Source organism: Tauraco erythrolophus, chromosome 4 (genome assembly GCF_009769465.1).
Source record: "Tauraco erythrolophus isolate bTauEry1 chromosome 4, bTauEry1.pri, whole genome shotgun sequence".
Lineage (NCBI taxonomy): Eukaryota > Metazoa > Chordata > Aves > Musophagiformes > Musophagidae > Tauraco > Tauraco erythrolophus.
Genome location: NC_141468.1, coordinates 15,929,359 through 15,955,118, shown reverse-complemented (window position 1 = coordinate 15,955,118; position 25,760 = coordinate 15,929,359). Strand labels below are relative to the sequence as shown.

Here is a 25,760-nt window from a genome sequence, read left to right as displayed (position 1 = left end):
GACTCACGTGGTTTAGATCAAAAACGATAGATACATGTCAAACATTTGATACCTAGGAAAGATGTTTATTGCATGCTTGTTCTCAGAGACCTCCTGTTGTATGTCTCATAGTTAAGTGTCTTCAGGTGAAACCAATTCCTTCATGTGGACTTGATTGCAAGTTGGACTTCTAATGATTTTGGTTTGTTCGCTTACTGTCCGTGTTAAAACTCGCAAGAATTGTTCTGAGCTGAGCTATGCCTTGTTTTAATGAGAAGTGATTTTTTTTTTTTCCCCAATGAGCTTATGTAAGTAATAATAGAAAGTAATTAGAGCACCTCATAGGAAAAATGTCCTATGTCTTCAGCTGGTGAGCATCTACACGTTTATTTTTTCCGAAAAGTTTTTCTGAAATACAGTCTGTGTGTGCTTCTGAGAAGATGCATAGAAAGCTGGAACCACCTGCAGTGGATGATACATTGTTATTGGGAGTGGTAGGAGGGAAAGCTGAATTGGACAGCAGTGGTGTCACAGCTGTGTCACATTGTGGAGTTCGTGCACCTTGGTATGTAGCTGTAATAGAAGTCATCTGTCTCTTTCCCCATGCCATTCCTGCCACGTTATTCACCCACTCATGTTGCTGCTGTTGTGTATTAAACTTAGAAGGCCTTAAATTCCAGTCCAGACTCTAATCTCTGTGTGCTCTTGGAAAATACCTTTCTTCACACAGCATCTGAAACACTGACCATTCTTCAGCAAATTTTGAAGGCTCAATTTGCTGTTGATTATAGAGCAGCTTGAAAAAACTCAGTAAAGGCCCATCTGAAAGAAATCTTTTATATAGGTAGAACAGACATTTAAAATTGTAGACATACAACCCTCTCTCTCATTCAGGGCAATGATAGGAAAGCTGTTAGTATTATGAACAGGTGAATAGTTTATCCAAAACAAGTAATTTGTAGTACGTGAAGTTCGTTGCAGTGAAGAAGGGTTCAGAGGTGCATTCAGAGGCAGCGTATGAAGTAGTTGTCACTTGGACTCTCAGAGGTTGATTTGCATCTATTTCATTCATGTACCGTTAGGTCTGAGATTCTTTAGTTTGCACAGTCAGAAGTCATAAATGATGCAAGTTGAAGTAGAAACTGTCTTTTTAGATCTTAAGTTTCATGTAAATATGGAACTAAAGAGATTTTTAAGGGAGAGGAACAGGAGAAAAAAAAAAGCCTACTTTTGTACTTGGGCATGTCCTTCAGTATTGTCTGTTCAGTTTTGTTCTGCAGAAGGTTGAGAGTTTGGTTTCTTGTTTGTAAGGGCTATTGTATATAGCAAGGGAAACATGAACAAGTGACGTCTTCAGGAATTATTTTGCACATTCACTTTGGAGTCTGTGTATTAGGGGTTCTTATTCGCAGGTATTCCTGCAGCGTTCTAAAAAATAGATTTTATTATGTATGGCAAATAATATGCTTGAAAGATGAGTAAGCTTGATTTGTCTAAAATGTCTGGAATGAGGAAATACTCTGCTCTGACAGTTAGGCTGCTTTTGTAGCAGGGTTTGGTAAAGCAAATTGAAACTTAAATATAAGTTCATTCAATTTTCAGAACAAAACAATGTCCTTAACTGGGCAGATCTGTTTGATTACATGGATTCTCAAAAGATGTCAGAATATTCCAAGGGGATTAATTTAAAGCCTCGGAATATCCATGAAGAGTAGCAAACACAGAAAAGCAAGTAAAAAATTGCATATACATATTTTAACTTGCATTTCCTAAAAGGTGATAATTATTATAATAATGATAGTAGTAACAACAATAGCAGCAATAAGGCGTATGTGGTTATACCAATTTTATCTAAGTATTTTTAACTCTTTGCCAATTTGGCTTCAAAAATAAGAAGTTTCAGCAATCTACTGAAAACCAGCAACTGTAAAGAGACGTCTTAATTAATGTACCCTCAGAGAAGAGTGTTTTATGTGGCAGTAGCACGTTTGTACTGGTAGTTGTCACACGTGTACCTACCGACCAGACAGACCTTATCCTGTCTCTTTTGCAACGAGGCAAAGGACTGTGCATGTGGGATGAAACGGTGTGGGTGCTGAGGGGTGGAGAAGCTAATGGTAACAGAGATGGAGCAAATTTAGGGATCAAACCCACAGATTTCTGGAAAAACCTTTTTCATTATTTCTCTGCTGATTAAACAGCTTGTTAAGAAATACATTGTTTCACCAGATGCTGGTTTTGGATCCCAAATAACAGCCAGAAGGTTTAAACAATAAATTATATGCAAGTCCTGCAAAGCTATTATTCTGAGCTAATTTCATTAAAGTTACCGTTTTTATACAAGTTTCTTCTAAGGAACGATAAAATGGGCTGGTGATGTGTTATCTTGATATTGAATAAAATCTGGCATGATATTATGCATAAAAACAGATCAAGAACATAAGTCTCCTAGAAACGGTATCTTGTCTTCTCAGAGTCATAGTACAGCATTGTTTTTTTGCCAAACCACCTCAGTTGTCCCATCTCACTCTTCTGTGGCTTATCTTTTCTCGTCTGTGAAGAGAAATGCTGTTATATCTCTTTGTATTAAGTAAAGCATTAAAGAAGTACCAGTTTTATGATACATGAGGGGAAACATCTGGTGATTTCCTAAAACAATAATGTACATAAATCACTATTTTGTTATTGTTTTGTAAATATCATTAAAGATGGAGAGAGGGATCCAGTGAAGTATTTTACCTGATAAGTATAAATAAATAAATAAAAATATGTATCGTCAGGTGACCTTGAATGTGAAAGATCTGCCTGAGGAAACAGGCCTGTTACACAAGATGAAGGGTGAGAGGTTGGCAATACTAAATTTTCCTCTATTTGCAACAGTGTATCTAGTGCAAAATTATTTAAGTCCGGTGTGTGGAGGAATGAATACAAGAGTTGCTTTTAAATTTGTACATTTAGCAAAATAGAGTGCTGTTCTTCTTGTTCTATTTCAGTGTTATATGTAAAGACACTTTTTCCTTACATCCAACAACTAGCCAAGTAAAAGATTTCTCTTCACATATAAAATCGCCCACAAAATTCTGATTTGTCATCGATGCTTACTTCTGCTTGAAGGAAAGTACCGCTGCTTGATTGCTATGAATGTTTTAGCATTTCACCTGATGTACCAGCCCTAAGTTTAGGGCTGATAATGCATTTCCTTGCTCAGAAAAAAAATGGTGGAAATACCATCACTTACTTGTCAGTGGGTAATAAGTTACCAGTGCAGAGGAACCGGTGCAAAAGGACAGTGAGGGCTGTCTTTGTGGTGTAAGCACTGGACACAAGGTGTGAGATGGTATTTACCTCGGACACTCCCAGACACATCAGGATGTCTCACTACTTTCATGTCAGACTACCAGAGCATCTCCTCCAGAGAACGGGAAATTTTCATGCATAAACTCTTCTTTTCTTTGGTAGAGTGTCACTCAAAAAAAGTGTGTACCTGGGATTCTGTTATTTCTTTTTTGCCTGGGGATTTTTGGTCTTGCTGAGCTGAGAAATATGTATGACTTATGCTATAAAATTGTTGGGATTTTCTGCAGTAGCAGTGTGTCAGGTGGCAAATGCTGATTGCACGTGCGGAGTTGTGTCATTACAAGAAGTGATGAATTCCTGCTTAAATCGCTAACTTTTTAAAATCAAGCTAATACCCTAAATTATTAATATCCCGTTTTATAGCTGAAGAAACAGGCCTTGACGTCAGAGTTAGATCTGGGTCTTCCAGCTCAGTAATGGAAGACTGAGATTGTCACCGAGGCAAGGTGTTCACTCCTGCATTGTTTTCCTGTCTCCAATACATCAGTAATAGCTTGGAGCTTTGTCTTTAGATCTCAAAATCCTTGCAAAAGAAGCACACACGTACCCAGCAGCTTCCTTTTACATTTAGTGTAATTAGTCGCACTATTTGAAGCATTTTTTTGCCGTGCTGGAGTTCCATTTGACCCTTCTTGTGTTATTTTGGGTTTTTTTTAATGCTTTCTACCACAGAGGAATGGAAGTATTCTAGGAAATGCTGAGTATGTGGCTTTTTCTGGAATTTGGCCATTTTTAAGAGATTTGGCCCCTTAAGAGTAATTTAGTGATATTCTAGAGATTGTTCCTCCTACCTCTTATAATTACCCTGGCAAATGCCAAGTTATCCCATAAATAAAAGATTTTTCAGAAGAACAGCAGGTTTGTCCTACTGTGTTATATACACCCTCCTCCTTTCCTGAATCAAGAAAGAAAAAGTGCATTGTCTTCCTCTAAATCTGCACTTGTGTTTTTTGCTGCTTTTAATTTTGTACTTTGGTTCATTTCTGCAGTTACTGGAGCTGTATCAACAGCTATTAAAATAAATAAAAAAAAAAAAAAAAAAAGAAAAAAAAAAAAGAAAAACCCTGCAGCCGTTTTCAGCGCTTGTTGTTCTTGGCACAGGATCAGTTCTGGTGTCCAACTGGTAGGACCTGAAACTTGGTGCTTAACAAGTGCCTGTAGTCAAAACAGTTGGTGTGTGCGAGCGCTGATCTGGTATTTGCTGCAGCAGGTCATCTGCCTGGTTTTTTACCGTGTGCAGAATACCTAATCACGTTGCTGTGTTTCTCTGACGGCATCCGTGGCAATGTGAATCTTTTCACGTTCCAAAAGTACATGTTTACAGTCGTCGTAGAATCAGATTAAGTTGGCAGCCTGCTCCTCTCTGTAAGTGGCTCAGTTTACGTTTCTTCTTCTAGCTGGATGTTTTGCATAATTTTGCTGATCCTACTCACTTGTAGACTTTGCGAAATGGAGAATCGTTTTAGTGGGTTTATGTCAGAAAGCGGAGCTTGTGTTTATTGTAAATAAACACCAGCAGAACGGTGGTTATTTTAGCACTTGATGATTTCCCAATTATGTCATTTGACCTGGAATGAAGCTCGCGATTGTCGAGCTGCGTTTTATGCAGCAGATCAGTCCGTGGGTTTGAGCTGGCAGTTTATTTCCTTTGTCAGTTTACAAGAAGTATCAAAATGAAACCGACTGTGCTGTTTCCTTTCCAGTGCGCAGCGCGAGAAGGGTGGAACAGTTTGCGGATATTATTTCCAAACTTTTTCAGCTGGACTTGGAATAGTGTTTTATCAAAAAAGCTGGTAAAGTTATCCTTCGGTCTTGCGACGTTATGCTGTAGTTTGCTAGCATTGAATCCAAGTTTATTTTTGCTTAACCTCACGTACTGGGTTTTGTTAGTTTTTTTCAGACTGTGGCTGCAAAATGAAAGTGCTTACAAGGTGTTTATGAACTCTTGTTATGAACCAGCTGCCAGTTACTGCAGGATGACACATTTCTGCAAGCAGTCTGGTTGTTCAGTTTTCTCGTTGCTGGCTGTCGCTTTTCGGGCATGTGTGGGTTTTTCTCTGGTTTAGTTTTATTAGAATTAATGCCAAGTACATTTGCAAACTTTGAACTGGGATCAGTACAAGGTGGCAGGTTTCACTTACTATTTGCTGAAATTGTAAGTATACATTGCTCAACTTGGCATAGTAAAGGGCCGTGCAACCAAACACCTCAGGATGTACTGTAACTAGAAAAACTGTAATTTTTGCATAGGTGGTGTATGGAGTTACCTTAAGTTAACATCTTCATCAGCAAGACTGTGATACATTACTGGAACAGAATTGTGTTGTGGATGAGATACTAAATTTCATTGCCATCTGCTTAAGTATTGTAAATGGAGAATAACAAACAGTATTCATACTGTGTTAGGCGCAGTTGGATAAATTAGTTTATGCTATTTTATGTAAAAGGGCTATGAGCTCAAGCGTTGTGATGAATACAAGCTTAAAAGGAGTTTTATTGTTCTGTAATGTTTGCTAACAGCAATTAACTTTCTTACCTTTCAGGGTTTTAGCAAGTATATTTTGTTTGGTTTTACCAAATACAATGCCAAGCAATAATCCGTCATGCTGGGTCTCTGACTTATTCGTGGGTCAACCTAAAATTGATTTTTACTTTAGGCCTCCTGTATGCAGGAAGTCAGATTGTGCTAAACGAGTAATGTTTCAAAATGACTGGTGCTCACCGAGTTCTAGTGCCTCTCTTCTGACAATGTTAGAGGGATTTGTTTTGTTTTATCTACCTGAAAAAAAAATACTGAAAGAGCAAGGGCATATCTTTCTCTACGCTCAAGCTGTATCATGACTTTCTTCCTTTGCAATCTTCTGTGTCTCACCAATGGAGAAGACACTAACTGTAGGCAAAACTGTTCACTTGATTTGATCAATTTTAAGCAACGTATGTTAGGTAAGAGTGGATGTAGGTGGGATATACTAAAAAATGGGGTTTGTTTGTAGTCCAGATTAGAGATATCTGCAGTTTCAGGATCATATAAATATCTTTTTGGGTAAAAAACTACTGCAGTCCACCTGGAGACAGATGGTTGGTGTATTTTACTGGCAACATGTTTACTGTCAGGTCATTGTAGGGTTTGCTGTGAGCTAAGTCAGTGCTTGATCTTGTGTGAGAGACTCGAGGCAAAAATTCGAGAAGAGACTTTCTACTCAGAATGTGGTTTCGCCTCTTTTTCCCACACGCTGTGCTTGTGGCTCTGGAGCTCATGTTGCCTCTGTTGCTTTGCTTTTTTGCTTACGATTAGCAGGAGATGTGGCGTTTCCTGCAAAACAGCTGCTTGTATTCCTTGTATTCCCTGGTGACCAGTCAGAGAGGATCCAGTGGAATTACAGATTCAAAAGCAGACCTAGAGGACTTTGGCAGCTGCAGCAGAGGTTTTGGGGAAAGGTAGGGGGTTGCACTGTGGAGGATTCAGGGTGGAGGATTAGAAGTGGAGTACAAGGGCATGGGAGAGAAGCTCTGGAGATTCAAAGACTGTGAAGCCTCCAACAACATAAGGACTTCACATCTACAAACAATTCAGATTTGGCTGAGAAAGTTGGACGGTATCCATGTTTCCATAGGACATGGAGAATCTCCTGGAATAGTTTAAGATTGTTCGCAATGCTACTGATGCAGAGTTCGCAATGTGCGTTATGATGATATGTAGCGTTGGGCTTTTAGATTCTTGCCACTAACTAGAAAAAAATCGCAGATATTGATCTGCAATTGATTCTTTAGAAAGTGCACTTAATTCAGTGAGAGAGTGTTAAAGTTTCCTCTGAGATTAATGTCATTAATACATTAACTGTTTGACAGCAGAAGTCACATGTTGCTTGTCACTTGCTGCAGTGGCTGCGCTGAGACAGCTGAGAGGTTGCAGAAGGATTAATGCGGTAAAGAGGATTGTAACTTTGATTGTGTTCTCTCTGCTCTTGGATTTGACAGCAACTGGTATTTAGAAACAAAACAGAATACGCGTTTTTATTTATGTGGAGGGCAAACATCCCTTTGGAACTATTTAAATGAAGCGAAAAGTTCTCTTTGATATTTTAAACTTGTGCACGCGTTCATAGCATTGCAGGCTTCTGCAGAAACTGAAATGCATATAGAATTTAGGTTAGTATTTTATGAGTGATACCTGGTTTTCTGGTTGCCTTGCAGGATTTTTCCATTTTTGAGGGGCAAAAATTTTTGTTCTACTTCATTTATGTCCAGTGACTATGCCACTTCTGTACGTAAACAGGGACGGCCATGTCCGCAGTTGTTGAACTGCAAAGGAGCGTAGAAATTTTCACATAGGTGGCTGGTTGTCTCCTGAATGTGTTAGTGTGTGACTGTCTAATTTTATAGCAACTGTTTGATGTGCAAATGTCTTTTATTCACATATTAATTTATTACATAGCCTGTATAATAGCAGATTTCTATATTGTGTGTAATTCCTTTTATATGTATGTAAAATACAAATAGACAAATTAGTAGAAATTTTTAAAAAACAGATGTGACCAGGAAACTCAGTTTGATAGAGGAGCACCGCCACTCTGGTTTAAGCAGTTGATTTTGACAGCCTTCTTGTTTTGTCATGTATTCGCATTATTTCTCTTTGAAATCAATCACCAGTGTCTAAGACTGATTCACTACCACCTATCTAATAAGGAAGGAGGAAGCAAGAAGCAACCTAATAGTTCTTGAGAAGGAATATATCAATATTTGGTTATGATTTACTCTGCCACCATCTAGATTTGTGTATGAGGTTTCACACCTTCGGCAAGTCCAGCCTCCTGTGACTGTGCTTGCCCAGCTCAAACAGTGGCTTTCTGCCCCCTTGGAAGGAGTTACTCTTCCAGCTCTCCACTGTGGCCCTATCTGCAAGGTATTGCTGCCGCCTTCTCCTGCTGACACTAAAGTGGCGTTCACTTATGTGAGTAAATGTGCAGGTTTTACCCCTCTAGGCAGTGTCTGAGACCACCGATGGTTGTGTGACACTATTTGCATTCTTCGTCCTGTATGACTTTATAGTGGTCATAGTTTCCATTTTGCTTCTAGGAAGTTTCAAGAGAAGCTGGGTAATGGTGATATTTCTCAAATATGTATCAGTCTGTCTAAAACGTGGAAGACTGTAGCCATGTTTTGGGGGAAGAGAGGAGTTTGAGGAGGTAAAAGGAAATGCCAAATATAGCAGTTGGTTCAGATCAGAAGAATGACCTCCAATCTGACACAGATAAAATAAGTAATCTTGTAATCTTTTCCTTCCCTGTCTTTTAAGTAAACGTTTATTTGAAATAGCGGGATGCACTTTATTATATTGTCATATCACAAGAGTGCCTCTTCCGCCATTTTCTATGTTACAGTAAAAAATCCAAAATTAATGTACTGATTTGCGTTTGGGAATTGGTAAATTGAGAAAGTTGTCTAGGGAAAAAGCACCGAACATTTAGCTTGACTTAAAGTGTAGGAGACTGTGTAAAAAGCCAGTGTAAAGAGACTGTTAAAAAAATAACTTGCTATGGCATATGATACTTAGATGACTTTAAAATACAATTTTAGATAGATGGTCAGTATCTTGAATGTCTGTCCTTCCAGAAGATTAATTTTAATAACAGAGTAGTGCATTTCACTTCCAAATATGTCCATAGGGATGATATCTAAGACAGTTTACTGGAAGGCAATTGGTCTCGAGAAAACCAGTTGCTGTGGTGAAGATTGAAATAATTAATCCTGAATTCATATAATTTGTGTGTGAAAATCATGTCTTTCCCCACGTTTCACTTTATATACAGCTTGGGTTTGTTGGTTACATAGCATTTCCTTTTCGTCAGCCCTCAAGTAATTAATGGGAAAGTTGCAAATTTGTATTAAGCTAATTTAAATTGATTAAGTAGTTGCTGAGAACGTTGGTGAATCTTGAAAGAGTAACTATTATTTAACAAACTAAATACTCTGTGAACGGAACTCTGCATTTCAGAGGCAGATGCGTAGCTTACGTGGTTGCTGCCACAAATGTGAGGTGAAATGGATGTGAATTAACTGCATCCTGCAAAGGACTTTTAAAGGCAGAGACTGCACACAGGTGTGTGGTGGAGTGAAAACTGGCAAATGGCAGTTGGCATTTGGGGTATGAGGGGAACTACTTTTTGTATTTTAAAAAAATTAAGACTGTTTTGTTCTTCAGCTGCAAGAGAATCTGGAAGGAATGTCAGCATTTGTAATGAAAGCTGTGAATATGAAGATATGGAAGTGCTTGATCTTTAATAGAAAATGCCTTTGTTTAGTCATTGGAGATATAATAGAAACAGTTTGGAATATTCTTTGAAAATTTTTTTAAGCATTTATATTTGTTCTTGAGGTATTTGCCTGTTGAAAATTAATCATGGATGAATCCTTCTGCTACTGGCAAGTTTTTACTTGTGGAGATGCCAGACAAATTGTGGTGTTTTGATTCTCTGTGGGAAAATTTTTCTTAGTTATCCTTGAAATATCGAACTATCGAGTGCAAGGTTGATGATATAAATACAAAACCTTCCATTGCGGCAGCAAGTGCATGTTGCTTCCTTAACCTGCTCTTGGCTGACAGGGCGATGCTGTGCAAGTTCAAAGAGCAGCACCCACTTGGATTCTTCAAGTCCAGTGCTGAAGGCTTTAGACTAGGAAAAATTGCTGTGTGTTGAAGGAGAAACCCCAGCTTGTCGGAAGCTCTCAGTCCATAATTGCACTACGCTTGTGCCGTTTGATTACTGTGTCAGTAGTGGGGGCACTCGGCCGATCCCCGCCGCGGGGGCTCTTGGTGCCGGGGTGCCAGCAAGCTGGAGTCAGCCGCTGCTGAGCACGGCCCTGCAGACTGGAAAATTCCTCTTGCCCAGCCCGCCCCTGCCGCCTACTGCCTCTGGCTGGGGAGCACCAGGGCTGGCTCGCCGTGGGGTGAAGGGCTTGGGGAAAGGATGGGGCAACAGGACGGTTAAGGATTTATAGCACCTCTCAGCAAAAAACAACTCCCGTCTCTTGTAACGTCTCATAGTTGCACTTAAGTTGGCAGCACCGAGCCGGTTGTTTGCAGCACATCCAGCTGCCTGGCTAAGCACTAGCACTTCTCCCCTGGAGAAGGATATAATTTGTAAAGCATGGCCAAATACCTTCTTAAAACCATCTTTTTATTTAACAATACCACGAATAGGACATTTAGATTTTAAAAAAAAATAATAATAACCAAGCCCAAACAATTTTACTGGTCGGTCTGTCCTGAAGCCTGTTCTGTTGCAGGGTCAGCAAGGCTTTGCTTCTCTTTGTACTTGAGAGATTTCTCATGTAAGCGTGAGCAGTGCTTGCACAAGGGCCTGACCTCTAGATGCAATGTTTGTAACTGATACATAAACTTCCTGCTTTTTTGCACTTGCCATTACTCTGTGTGGAGAAAAATCAGGTTTTACCTTGATTGGTGCTTGGAGATAACCTCCAAGCTATGAACTAGGCAGAGCCTGCCTCTCTGGAAGGACTGGGAGCATTAGACCTTTCACTACTTTTCGGTCTTCCAGTTGTTTTCCTTATAGCTTCCCATTAAACTTGAAACAAGATAGTCATAAAATAAACTGCCCAATAACCAGGTCACATGAATTCTTCATAAACCATTATAAAAGCAATCTCAGGTCTGTCACAGAGTATTTCACCAAGTCATCTGAGCTGTTTACATACTCTCCTCTTTCTTCTTTACATGAAAGAGCTGGGCCACCTAGTGTACCTCGCACAGATGCTAGGTTGCTTATTGCTTAAAAAATGGTTTGGATTAGCATTTATTTTACTATTTTTTACATTTTTCAGAGCACTTCATGGAGCTGATTTTGTTTAATTATCATTTGACTTGATTACATTCACAACAGTAATGAACTGGTGTTCTTGGGAGTGATGAAATCTATGTGAAACTAGCATTAGAGAGGAACAATTTCCTCTTCCCTGACTTCTTATTTTTTCTTTTAGCCTATGAAATGCAGTAAAGTTTATTATTCTTCCATTACAGAACGAAGACACGGTTCAATGTGTAAACCTTCCCCTTCTCCAGCTTCTCCAGCCTGCAATTCCAGGACATCCCTAGTACAGATGAAACCGAAATCCTGTATCAGCGGCCATAACCCTGTCAGCAGCAACTCAAAGCCATTCAAAACGCCCAAAGACAATCTACTTACCTCCAGTAGCAAACAGCACACAGTCTTTCCTTCAAAAGTATCACGGGATAAACCATGGTAAGTACCAAAATAATAGTTACCAAAGATGTTGGTGTTCAAAAAATAATAAATATCTTGATGTATCACAATAAAAAAAAAAAATCCGTATTCTCATCTTGCCTCAGTTTACAGTTTAAGCCTCTGCATTTCCTAAAGGAGGAAACTAGGATGCTTTTAATTTAAGAAAAAAAAAAGAGAGAAGAGGAAGGAGGACTGGATTACTTTTCTGATTTCCCTCAAATGTCTGCTTTTCTGAGATGCATATAGCAAGTGAGATATTGACCCAGTTTGCTATCTTTAAGGTCCATCTTCCACTACAGTATCAGCCCTTAAAACTGATGCTTTTTAACAGTAGGATAATTTTTGCAGAGCTCTTCATATCGGCTTAACTGATGTTCATGAAAACTACTGGTTGTAGTCATTTATCTTCAACAGCAGCTGCTGCTGGAATTCATTCTGTATTTTGATAATGTTTGATGCCGTATAAGAAGACGGAATAAAATTCTGGCTGCAAAAATCACTATTTTGGGGATGTCTTACGTCATGTAGTGTGAGAGATAAATATATATATATAGATATATATATATATATAGATATATATATATATACACACACACACATACAGGCTTTGAGACTGCCAGGCCCATCCTCCCGTGGCTGTGATAATAGCAGCAGAGTTGCAAAGATGTAAATGAGAGCAGAACTGGGTCACTATTTTATCCCATAAGAAACTGTTTTGTCTTTAGTTATCTACAGAAGAGATGCTTTGTGATGAGGTCCCTAGGCTGGTGACTCAAGATCTGGGTTCAGTTCCTGGTTCTGCACAGGCTACTGTTGCGCCTTAGTCTTCTCAGCCTCAGTTCTGTGTCTGTAAACTCGAGATAGTAAGACTTCCTTTCTCTTAACTGTGTGAAGATCCTTCCCTTTTGTATGTAATATCTAGCATAAGGAGGTCATGATTTTAAGTAGGTTTTCTGGATACAACTACATTAAAGCAGTAAATAATCTGATGCAAACCATTCATTCATGAGACAAAACATAAACTCAAATTATGTTAAAGTAATAGCTCCTGTTTTCTGCCTGAAACATGCACTAGTTGATACGACTTCAAAGAGAGCAGCTTCTGCCTAGCTGTAGAATTTACCTTACAGTGGAACAAACTTGATCAAAATCTATCTTCCTACAAATCCGAACCCGCCAGCTCTATCAGCGTGATGAGCATGGTGAACAATTATGAGATATAATTCTGAAAATAGAAAACTGGGATATTTAGATTAAACACACATATACACAGATGAGATAAAGGCTATTCTAGTTTAGGTGTAGGTGCCTCATTTACTATTTTAAAAAAAAATTATTGACTGAATAGTGACTTTTTCTTCTGAATGTTGAAGAGGAATTTTATACAAGAGAGGTTCTTTTTTATGTCTAATTAAAAGGAAATCAGAAAGGACTTTAGAGTATTAACACTATTGACTATAAACCTGTGTCTCATCCTAGTGTTAGACAGCAACTTACATATCCACATTTCAGCATACTAACTGAATCTATAAACGATGTCTTCCGTTTTGGCAACAGATGGCATTCTGTCAGTCAGTAAAAGCTGGAAGGGAACAAAATAACTGAGTATTTGCAACACTCCCTTTTCCCTTTATTTGGAACATCCCAAACATTTACTGATGATTAACAAGGTAGATTTAGTCGTTTAAAACTGTTGTACTGTTCTGTTAATGCTTTGGCAATGAATATGTCAGTAGTTGTACCTGTGAGTTACCCAATTCTTGCAGCTCTGCTGGGAGATAATACTATGGTTTTGCTAACCAGTGGTGAAAAATGAGGCCTATAGTAGTTAAAGATATTGTAATCATCACATAACAAATCAGAAACGGTCTGAAGTGGAGATCAGTGAAATTGTCTTTCAAAATTTAGTGTTAAGTGCCATAGATTACATGACTTGTTGAAGAATAAAATCAGTCTGATAATCATCACAGGTTATAGAGAGCTGACATCTGTTACGGAAGAAAGTGTGTGTTCCTATTCCATTAGTAGATTATAATTTTTATTTAGAATTCTAGAAAATAATCAGCAGGTCTGATTTTCTTAAGGGAGAAATTATTCATGAAATTTATTCTTTTTTAAGATAAGATTACATCTTCCATTCAGCTATCTGTACAAGCTGTAGAATTCCAGCCACTTATCTTTTAGAAAGAAACACTCAATTGACACAAATACATTTGCCTCAGATATGCAAATAGGATTCATGTATCCAAGTGTGTTGTGGTTTATCATCCTCAGAAGCTTCCAGTTATTCAGTGCTTTTGTCTGTTACCTTGTAGTCTTGTACCACAAATATGTACTTGACATAAGATCCTCCAGACAGTTCTCAGATTAGCTTAATTCAGGAATTGTATCACTTGCAATGATTGCTTTCCAGACCTGGAATAACCTTTGTTGTGCTTGCCCGATTCTTTCATACAGCATCTCTTTTTAAATTTTAGCTGTTACAATTAGTAGTAGTGTTTCAACAGTGGCCTCTGAGACAGCATGGCCCAGTAGACCTGTCTGTTGTCATGCATGTCTGCATGTAGACCCAACTCTTCCGTTGCTCAATTCATTATAGTTTTGGTTGAGTCATCACCTTCAACATTGACCGAGCAGCTCTTTCTCTTCACATCCTTTGTTGTCGCAAGATGCGCTGCGGAGGTTCAGGTTGCTCCTCTCCTAATGCTTTAAAAAACATGATCAGAATGATCAGATGAAAGAGATCTGGAATTGTTTCATTTTTGTAGCTGCTTTTTTAATGCTTCCCTTCCTGTACTTGGAATATGAAGGATTATTGTGAATACATCATCCAGAAATATCTGGCAGCTCTGATTTTTTTTTCCCGTGTCTCTCTAACATTGTTGCTATTAATACAGCAACGCTCAGAGACTGGAGCAGTACGGGAGGACCAAGATAAATGTAAACCATCGTTTTCTGAAGCTTGCAGTCGAGGTGCTAAGAGGTATAGCAAAAGGGTAGAAAATACAGAGAAAAAGACAAAAGAGTAAGATGATTGGTTGTAATAATAATGATGAACAAGCGATCATCATTAATAAGAATACCTCAGATACTTAGCCTTTATAATGGCATTCCTGTGGCCAGGAACTCTCTCCCTCACTGCTGACCTTTCCAAAGGATGCCGCTTTGCTTGCTGTGCCCCAGCACAGCTGCTCAGCACTGCCCTGGAGGATTTTGGCGCTGTGATGCTCCAGGATGTTCGTTTCCACCCATCCGTGATCCTAAGGCAGTGTAAAATTGGGGTAAAGTGTTGAAGTAAGCTAGCCCTGAGATACCAGCTGAAGCAAGTCTCCTTGACCTCCCTCCACAAGGATTAGGCATTGCCTGCCAGAAGTTCTGAAAGTGAGATGGAAATTTTGTGGTTTTCATCAACATGTAGAAAACTGACAGTCTTTCTATAAACAGAAATAGGATCACAAAGTTATACCTATGGGTAATCATTTAAAATTTATGACACTTTTCAAGGGATTTTTTTAATCATCTTTTAGTCTTTATTTCTTTGTGTTAGGAAATTATTCATATTGAGGTTTAGAAAGTGAAGCTAGTCAAGATTTGAGGATATTCCTAACACAGCATGGAATTGGAAACAAAATTCAGCTGTTAACTTGGACCACATATTCTAACCACTAAATCACAAATGCTTTGTTATGTTTTAGAGGCGATCCCAGCAATGTAGAATAGAACAAGGTTTTATGTTTTTAAATGATTGTGAATTTCTTTTCTCACAAATTTGGAAAGAGTTGAATGAGTGGCTGAGATTTTACAATGAATGCAGTTACGAATGACCAAAAAAAAAAAAAAAACCAGCAAAATTACATAACAACAAGAAAAGGTAATTTTTAAAAGCCTGAAGAAAGGAAAATGAGGTAATAAGGAGCTCCAGGTATGAGGAGTGTTGCGACATACTACAATTATTTTTCTTGCTTGGGAATGACAGCGACAAGCAATGGCTTAGAACTAAAAAAAATACCATAAGATACTTAGGAAGGAAATTCACTCTCATTTCAGGAGTTTGTCACAGGTTCTGCTGAAGGAGTTGTCTATAGCATAGAATAGAATCAAATAGAATACTTCAGTTGAAAGGGACCTACAATGATCTTCTAGTCCAACTGCCTGACCAAAAACATGAAAAAACAGAAGGAAATCAGTTATCTTATCTGAAAAAAAAGAGTAAGCTTTTGAAGCCTGTCATGATCAAGCACTTTGTGTAGCCCTGAGATATTTTTTGTAGCCTTTTTGGTTCTCTTCTAATTCATCAACGTTGGTATTGAACCACTGGTCAGCAACACTGGATATTCCAGTATCACCAGAGACATGTGAAAACTAAATTTGCTCCTTAATCTTATTTGCCATATCCCTCTTTTAGTGTAAGGACAACAGTATAATAAAAGCTCATATTGCTTATCCACTGTGAACACTAAATGTTTTTGTCACTGTTCTCCAGGAAGTTGTTTCCCTGTATTTCACTGCAGACTGAATAGCTTGTTATTTCATGTGTGAAATTTACATTGGCTTGTCTTAAAATATCTTTCTGAATTAATGAACTTTACCAGACAATCCATGCTACTTTTTATAGCTGCCTTTGTCTCTTCATTATTTAGTTTCCCTCGATCCTGATTCCATCAGCAAATATTATCACCAGTAATCTTATATTTATTTCTAAAAACCAGTGAAGTTTTCAGTCATATCGGTCTTGGGAATGATGGCTAAAAAGTCCCCCTAGCAAGCACCCTTATTGAATCATAAATCTCTGGAAAGCTCATTTTTAGTTTTATGTTGTTTAACATTTGCTTTTAAACTGTTCTTATTTGTGTTTTATAATGCCTTTCAAAAGTCGGAACGTTTTCACAGTTATCTTTGTCAGCTTAACTGGTAACCTCATCAAAAAGTGGAACCAAATTTCTTTGCCGATCAGATTTTCAGCAAAACCACGTGAACTAATTGTTTATCAGGTTGTTTTTATTAGTTTTTCCATTATTTCTTCCAAGACACTCTGGTTTGAGTTTTCAGCGTGGATGTATGCAGAGACCAAATATCTCTCTAACGCTTCTGGAACTCATGGCCACGTTATCCAGACTTGTTTATGGAAAAAAAAAAAAAAAATTCAGCTGGCACTTTACGCTCACTGAGGGAATCAAAAACCATTTTTATTGGATTGGAGAGTGTTATCATGCTTCTTTTCCAGTACAGAAGAAATACTGAACATTTCTGTCATTTTTTGCATTGCTAATAACTATTTTACTGTCCTTTAGGTAGATACTGGTATTATTATTAGAATTTCTGTTGTAAAAAAGAGTAAACTTGTCGTTACTGAGCACAGATTTTTCTCACCTATCTTTGGCAATCGTCTGTACTCCCATTTTTTTCTCAATTTACTGATCGTCGTGTGCCCTTCCTCGGTTTTTATGTTTGTTGCATATTGTTTTTCTAATTTTCTTCTTTCAGCAGTTGTCTTTAAGAAATCTAAACAGGCACTTCATTCAAAAATTCTTTTTTAAATATAGTAAATAAAATTAAGGACCTTATTTTTCATTTTTCTAACAAGTTTTTTAAGGAAATCCTCAATTTTCACTCAAAAACTCAGTTTGGGAAAAGAACTCTCTTTGACCATCAAATATAAATATAAGCATTTGTGATTTATTCACCTTTTTAGTCCTTAGTAGTTGACCATGGTCACTGGTCCGGTGCAGCTTTCAGTTTGCAGTTTGGTTATCGATTTATCTTTTTGTGCTATGCCAAGATGAAACTAGAGTTCCTTAATGTTGAATGCAGTACCCACTTATATTTTAAAAAAAGAAAAAAAGAGAGAAATTATCATCTGTAGCTTCTAAAATCTCAAATAATTTAATGTAGACTGCCGGGAGTCCTATACAATGTGTGTCTTCAAATACTGGAGTATTTTTCTTTTTTCTTCTACATTGGAATGAAAGGCATAATGAAGGTTGACTTTTTGATCTGTAACAAAACTAAGCGAAAATGTTCCCTCCTCTGGGCTTTGTTCGTTACCACAGTGATCCATCTGCATGTGCCCTAGGGTCTGGGATTCTGAGCACTGTGAAAAAGAGAAACTTTTTTAATATTAACCATATTTTACTACTAGACCAGATAATGCACTTGACCCCTTCATTGTGTATCAGGACTTTGAATTAAGATAGATCTTAGAAACTGGGCATGAAGATTTGTTCATATGTTTTTGCATAGTTTTTACATAGTAAAACTGCTTAATCTACAGTAAAATAAATCTCCTGTTCCCAGAAAATGTAATTGCCATCTGTTTAAAAGCAAAAAAAAAATTAATTCCTACCCTGAGATGTTATAACTTGTGTCTGTCATCTAACTTAATAAACTCAGGGCAATTTAAAAAAGTAGAGGATCAGATCCTCTCTTTGATAGCTCCATGTTTGCATTGTCATTGAAATACTTCATGCAATTCTGGTTTCGTGAGTAAGTTAAATTTTTTTTGTGTAGTTACTGGCCGCCACTCTACGTTTTACTGCAGTTGGATCTGTATTCTGCCTAGCTGGTTGCTGTATTTATGGTACCACAGGATATGGAAGTTTCATATAACTTAATTCCAGCTCCAGAATATGTTTTGGTGCCTAAATCTGCTTTTTAATTTTACATACATATTGTTTATAGCAAGGTTTGTACATTTTTTCTGTGTTCAAATACCCTTAGAATAAAGATTAACAACTTTCCAGTATAGAAGAGTCCATTCCAGCCACACGTGCTGCACTTTCTGCTTATCAGCTATGGGGAAATAGAGGTTTTGTAGTAGCCCAGAAAGGTCAAGACTGGAGTTATTTTGGACCCTGCTTCCGACGTTTCTGAAGGGCGTCTCATGGAGAATGCCATCTCCAAGTCATCTTTCTCCGCTTTTAGAAACTGCACACCTGCTAACCATTCCTTCTGTAGGAAGAAGGTAGTGAAGGTGCTGGTTTTCAGACACAAAAGACTGAATGTGAGACCTGTGAATGGAGGGAAGCCCCAAACGGTGCAGGGATGTACGGAGAGGCAAACGTTGCCTGTCTCGGGACACTGACAGCAGCGTGGTCTCTGGCAAGAAACTCTGCTTGCCTGAGCTGCAACATGCCAGTGTCCTTCAGAATATACACTGATTTCACAGTGGTTGTGTATTTAACAGACGTCGCGTGTGATCCACTTGTAGAAGCTCTGCGCTGCCGTGCAGAACTACTGCAGTGATGTGCAAGAAGCAGTAATTTCACACTCTTTATCAATATGTTTTGGTTTACCTTTCAGCGTGTATGTCAGGTTAAGCCTTTAAGACAATAACAGATTAAAGCATCCCCGAGTTTAAAGAAATTTTTCTGTGTGGGACAGCCTCCTCAACTGTCACCTTTGTGCTGGGGATTAAAATTACAGAGGTTAGCTTAGTTCTGTGCAATTCGGAAAGGAAAAGAGAGGAATACTGTTAAGGAGACCCTCATGCTTCAAGATGAGGCATTTGTTTTACTTTTTAAACATCACCGTTGCATTTGTATTTAAGAAAACTTGTGTTTCTTGGATTTGCTCAATGTGGAATAATAGTCCAAAAATTGTCAGTTTTGCATGATCCGTGAGTGAATTTGCTTACAAGGCAGATAGTCAACTATTTGGCAAAAGCAACTCTTTAGGTCCTGTATGGGAAGAACTGAATAAGTGAGATGTTTTCATTTGCAGCCTCCAGTGAAACCTGGGATTAAATCTCTGAGAATTTAAAAAACTATTTTTTTTTTTCTTCAGGTTTGTTTCAGTAAGGAGAGTTATATAATTTATATATTATATATTAATTTTAGTCACAAGACATTTTGGAGTTGTTGGGTAGCTAAAAAGCAGCTGTTGTCGTTGGATGTTTCCTCATGCAGATAGGATCTGGAGATGTTAAAATAATGTTGGAATTGAAAATCACTTATCTCAATCTTTTTTGCTGCCAAATTGAGAGGGTGACATTTGTTAGTGTCACAAATATGCTGTGGTGGTAGTTAAGTTAGGAGAAGTTAGTTATTGCAAACTTTATTCTGAAAAGGGCCAACTAAGCTAATAATTATATCGAGATTTTTTTATTTTTAAGTTCATGAGATTTTATTAAAAATACATTTTAGTAATGCTCAATTCATCAAGGATTTTTATACTCTTAGAGGGACTACTGTTAAGATTTCTATGCTTAAAATCTCTTTTTTCCTTGCTTCCAGAACTTGTATGTCATTCAGACACATCTGAGCAAATGAATTATTTTTATGTTTGTTTAAAAATATTAATATTGTTAGCAGCCTACTTCGTGATCATGGTGAGTTTAGTACAGCATACGTATCTCTGATATGTGCTTGTGTTAAAGGCATGAGACCATATATGTAAGGGAGTATCTTTTGCTTAGTACAAAAGACTTATTTTGTTTATGAATGGTAGGGAATTGGATCTTAAAAAAAAATACGAAGGTTCATTTTCGTAATTCTCTACATTGCCAGACTTTGCAAGTGCCTGGATTGTAAACATTTGATTGAACGAATATAGTCAGTATTTCATCATAGTCTGGTCTGAAGATACTGCATCACTTGCGTCAAAATTTTTTTGTATCAAGTAACTGTCAATCTTTGGTACAGAAAATACAACTTGAAGATTTTTCTTTGGTTTTGCAGTGTTCCTGTTCCAGTAGTCAGTCTAGAGAAAATTCCTAACCTAGTGAAGGCAGATGGTGCCAATGTTAAAATGAATTCTGCAACCACTACCACCATCACCTCCTCCTCAGCCTCTTCATCCACCATACCTGCTCCAACTTTGGTTAAATCTGGTTTGACATCCAAGTCAGTGCCACCATCACCAGAAAAGATACTGAACGGCAAAGGAATTATAGCTCCATCAATAGACAAGAAACACCAGAATGGCACCAAAAGCAGTAACAAGCCTTACAAAAGACTTTCAGGTAAGTGATGTTGCCGTTCATCTTTTGAGGTAGTTCATCTTTCTTCATTAATGTTTCTATAGCTCAGAAATAATGTACTAATAAAATGCTGTAGCCTATTTTTGGTTTGATTTTTTTTACTGTAAGATGCCAGTTTGCATATATGAAAAAGAAGGCTTTCACACTCAGCATATGTAAAATATTTTCAAAGTACACATTCTGTTATAGCTTGAAATTAGAGTGTTTAATGCATTTCTCAACTGATCAACAGGCCAAATATAAATTTTTAAGGAAGTAAATTCATTCAAATGGAAAGACAGAAGGCTTCCTCAAGCCATTATGTAGTTTAGGTCTCTTCACAACAAAAGAAAACGTGCCTTGGTTGGGTGACTTTAGCACAGTCGTGATCAAGTTGCACAGTTGAGGTTTAAGGCATTAGATTATCCATTAAGTCACGGGTTTTTTTAAAGAATCTTCTTTCTTGTTTTAAATACTATAAAATTTTAAGAAGATATGGGAAATGCTGGAGAAGTCTTAGAAGTCATAATACTCCTCCACTCCCTTCTTCCTGTGGTTCACATAAGAGAAAAGACGTTTGTAGCGTGGGGATCTTCATCTTTCTCAGGAAGACAAATGGTGGAGTGCTCTGGATGGCCTTAGGCAGGGCCGTTTTTGAGGATCAAGGTCCTCATGCAAATCTGCCACCGAAGCACAGAATGCCCCATTGTGGGAGGGCAGAGGCTCCATTAGAAAGATTGCCATCCATTGGGAGGAGAAATTATTTTCCGTAGAGTTCCCTGGAGGCGACCCATGCCAGCTGTTGGTCACAGAGTAGAGAATTTGCCCCTTAAAAGTTTGAAAACATGTTTTCGTTCAGAATTAAAAGAAACAAAGTGGCTTGAGGGATTTATTTATTTGTTTGTTTGTTTATTTATTTATTTAACGGAAGCAGCCGACTGGAGTTTCCAGCTTCGGAAGCTTCGCAGAGTCTATTCATCAGCTGGCAGGACTTTGTGATTTGGGCAGGAACTTGCTGCGTGTACTGAAAGGCTCATTTCGCCGACGGCAGCACGATCCGCGTTAGATCGTCAGTTTGGCAGAGAGCTGGTTCACGTGATCTCTGAATGTGCGCTAGTTATGCACCAAGTATAAGTTGTACGAGAGAAGTGCTTTCATTTCCAGTTAATGAACGCACCCTATTTTTTGACTGAATATCGGGTTTATTTCATTTTCTCAAATTTGGCAGTTAGCCTGTGGTACTGCTACCTTGGCTCGATTCCAGACCAGCGCGAGGTGTTTGCTAGGGCTGTGCGGGGTATGGAACAATGCCATTGCCTTAAAGGATTCAGTACCCCTGTCGCTTTCTTAACTAGTTGAAGGTGGCGTGTAAGAAAACAGAACCATTGTTCACGATAGCGTTCCACAAATTAAAAAAGTATTGAGAGAAAGTAGCTGATTAGGCTTTTAAACCTTACATTTCACTTGCTAAGATCCAATTTGTTATTCTCATAAAAACTCTAAATTTTGCAGTGAATTTAAAATATTGGTTTCTTTTAACCTGTTATTTCCTTTGATGGTTTAGATGCTTAATTTAACTAATCAGTTCTGAACTCCTAGTTGGATAATTGAAACGGATGCTTTTTGTGATGCTTGTTTTCCTCATGTCGCCACGACCACCACAGGGCTGCAGGTGATACTCCCCTTTTTGTACGAGCGCTTGCTGAAATGTGTTCATAAAGGAGAATCACTTCTGTAGGGCCATCCTTCACCTTGCTTTTTCTGTGGAGGTGACTCCATCGTTATTCTGCCTCGAAGCTGTCACTTGCAATGTCTTCTAGTCTAGGGAGTGTTTCACTGGTGGAAATTTCCACATAGGCTGGAACTCGGCACAGGACTGTTTGAGCACTCCGATAGGCATTAGTTTACTTTTCTACAGTTAACAAATGCACAGAATTGATACCTTCTTTTGAAGCTCCTCTGTCGTAATCAGATTTAGAATCCGTTCAGTCTCACTTCTGAGGCCTCACGTATTGATGCAGCAACACAATAATTTAGCAATGAGGCAAATAGGAGAGTGCTGTAGATTAATTGCCTGTAGATCATGTGTCACTATGATGGATTCCTCTCCATTATTATACAGAACCGTGCAAAGGCTGAGAAAAAGATCTTAGAAGGTCAATGAGATGATTCTTTTAGATATCCCATAAATTTCATTCATTTCACATTAAAAGAATGAGACGGTGGCTAGGGGGTTTAGGTTTCCCTCAGTCCACTGCTGTGGAACTGTACAGCTGTTAATTTTTGAAGCTCCTTAATAGGTCTGGTTGGTTTACATCTGTTTTCTTTCCTTTTTAGCAACCTCCACTCTCTCTCATACCATTTCCCTGACTGTGGCTGAAGTTTGTTTTTTTCCTTTTCTGAGAACTGGTGGTTGTTTGAGTGATAAATGAACCTGCCCTCTTTTCAGGAACACTGTTGTTGGTGAGAGAGAGGAAATAGCTCATGGAACCACAAAAGACAGTACGTGGCTGCCCACCAGAAGTCTCCCTAGTAGAAAACTGGGGAAAAAAAAAAAAAAAATTTCTAAATCTTCCCTAGTTCTTATTTTCTTTGGGGTCAATTAAAAGAATGCAGCTGCCCAGTTTACATCAAGAATATTTGTTGTGTTGAAAACAGGAATTTGAGACAGACAGTTTTGACTCTTCCTCTTCTTTTGGTGAGGCTATAATGAATGCTCTTTCCTCTATCCACCAAACGTGAAGAAGTGGAATTCATTCTGGAGAAACAGCTTTCTCAAGCTGTGCCTGTGCACGGGAGCCTAGGGTTTCTCACGCCTCGTATTCCCTAACACAGAGGTAGTCAGAAGATAACCTTCATTTAATGTGTTGCCCAAACCAGGCACGTCTGTAGCCGGCAGTTAGACGTTCATGATTTCTCTGGACCAGCCACGCATGCTTCAGCCAGAAGTGGTTTCCTGTTTGTTTAGTGTTTTCTGTTTCTCAGGGAAAGTACGTTATTTTGGTGTTCGGTAGCTGGCGGAAGCTTCCACTTTTTCTGCCTATAGTTCGTTCTGTTGATTTTACCTCTGTATGGTTTCCTAAAATCTGGCTTTGCTATAGTCAGTCCTGCAAGTCTGTCTTGGTCGGAACGCTCTTATTGACAAGTAGCAATCTGGATGCTGCCAAAGGGGACACTTCTGATTCCTGCAGTATGTTTCTGTGTTGGTCCAAAACAGTCCTCGCCTGGTGACTTTCAGAACACATTCCACAGCCTTGTGATTACCCTCAGGATTTTTCATTTGAAGGCATATTTATAAGTCCGGATAGTCTGTTTAATTTGTTTTTTTAATTTATGTTGAAGGTTTTTAGGTGGGTAATTCAGGAAACTGTGATAGGAATATCATACACTCAAAAAACAGGAGTAATTAACCCTGTTAGTTCACAAACATGCATTTTCATCCTTGAAGTAGAAAAAAAGTGTTTATTGTATTTAGTCATACACAGCTACTTTTCTGTTTCTGTTGAGCTGTAAAGGCCGTGGAAACTACCTTTGACAGATTTCAGTCCCTTTGTAGATTTCATCAAAAATAACAGTGACAACTGTTTTTTCCAAGCTCACGTTTTGGTATGTCTCAGCTAATAGGTCGATAACATAACTATTTAATTTTTGCTTGATCATTTTGAAGTCCATATAGCAGAATACATAAAACTGCTAGTAATTGTGGTATCCGGACAACAATTGTCATCTGATGTAGGCTACTTGGCCTCACAGTTCTTCTTCCAGCTGTTCTCCTTGCTGTGATGCTGTCATAACATTGTAACATAGCTGTGAATTGCTGTCTTCATCTTAGCTCTGATTTGTTTGTTCATAATGAATTTTTAGATCCTCAGATTAAATGTTGTGTTTGAGTACAGGATGTTTATTAGATCTGAATGTAACACCACTGTATAATTAAAATAGGCTTTGGTAAAGAGTTTATATTCCACTATCAAACAGAAGCAAACCGGTCTGCCAATTAAAACGTACAATGTCAAGGTGTATAAAGGTAATGGTAGATTTTTTGGTGGCATAAACTAAAAAGTGTATGTCCATAGTTTTGGTACGGCTCTGTAGTGCAAACCCCAAAATTATAATAACATAACATAAAGGAGAGAATGTTATCTGTGGTGTATATAAATACTAAAATACTAATGAAAGTGAAATATGCAAATATGACATATTAAATATTAATGCTCTTTTAATGTTAATCATGAGTAGAACTCATGTCAATGCCTTTTTTTCATAATCTCTGCGAACTTTAAACTCCGTGCCTCCCTTCACTTAGGGAAATAAGAACTAGCATGCACATTACTTTTACACAGATTTTGGGGACAGATTTGGACACGTTTTGTTTTTAAAATGCCACTAGTAGTCTTGCATTAACTTTTGAGATACCACGGGTTGTTTTCCGGAGTTTCTGAGTATGTCAAAGAAACGTTCAAAGCACTCGTGATATTCCCTGGAGGTGTTTAAAAACCGTGTAGATTTGGTGTTGAGGAACATGGTTTAGGGACCTTGACAGTGCAGGGTGAACGGTTGGACTCGATGATCTTGAGGGTCTCTTCCAACCAGATGATTCTATGATTTAGTCTGTATGTGTCTTAGCCAAACTCAGAAGCTGGATTTGCAAGTGCTGTATTTCACGGCTTCGGAGACAGCCAGCGTTAGAGAAGGAATTGGACTCCCGGGAGTTTGGCTTGGTCCTGTGTTTGGGCCACTCTGTTGAGCACAGCTCTGTAAGCAGACTTATCTCTCTGAAGTCTGTGACTGAAATCCTGCTCTAAATCGTTTGAAACATGTAAGGACAAAAAAAATGCCCAACACAACTGTGAGTGATGCACATCGCACTGTTGTGGGGTGCTCGGTTTGGGAACAGTGGTTCAGGTTGAGCCTGGTTGAATTAAGTACTACCAGGCAAAAATTATATATACTCTGGTTAAACTTTCTGTAATAATGTATTTTTTTTCTCCTTTTTCTCTCCATACCCCACCCCCCAAACAGAAAGAGAATTTGACCCAAATAAACACTGTGGAGTACTGGATCCTGAAACAAAGAAACCTTGCACAAGATCGCTCACCTGCAAGGTATTTTTCTTAGAAGATAAAATATCAGATGCTTTGTTATAGTTTAAATCCTACCACAGTAGTTTGAGAGGTCATACCTGCTCCTGTCTTACAGACAAT

General features: G+C 38.3%; 1 protein-coding gene across 11 annotated transcripts in view; it reads left to right on the top strand.

Annotated features, from left to right (window-relative positions):
• The window catches only part of ATXN7L1 (ataxin 7 like 1), a 119,344-nt gene that overhangs the window by 72,891 nt on the left and 20,693 nt on the right, over positions 1 to 25,760 (top strand). For 8 of the 11 annotated variants that reach the window (XM_086610162.1, XM_086610161.1, XM_086610152.1 and 5 more), the window contains 3 exons: positions 11,375 to 11,597; positions 20,276 to 20,559; positions 25,579 to 25,661. In XM_086610162.1, the coding sequence (XP_086466288.1) occupies positions 11,375 to 11,597; positions 20,276 to 20,559; positions 25,579 to 25,661 (590 nt within the window). Of the gene's footprint in view, positions 1 to 4,459; positions 4,702 to 4,902; positions 5,130 to 5,466; positions 5,492 to 11,374; positions 11,598 to 20,275; positions 20,560 to 25,578; positions 25,662 to 25,760 lie in introns of those variants that run through there. The other 3 variants (XM_009978773.2, XM_086610159.1, XM_086610160.1) reach the window with 3 other exon arrangements.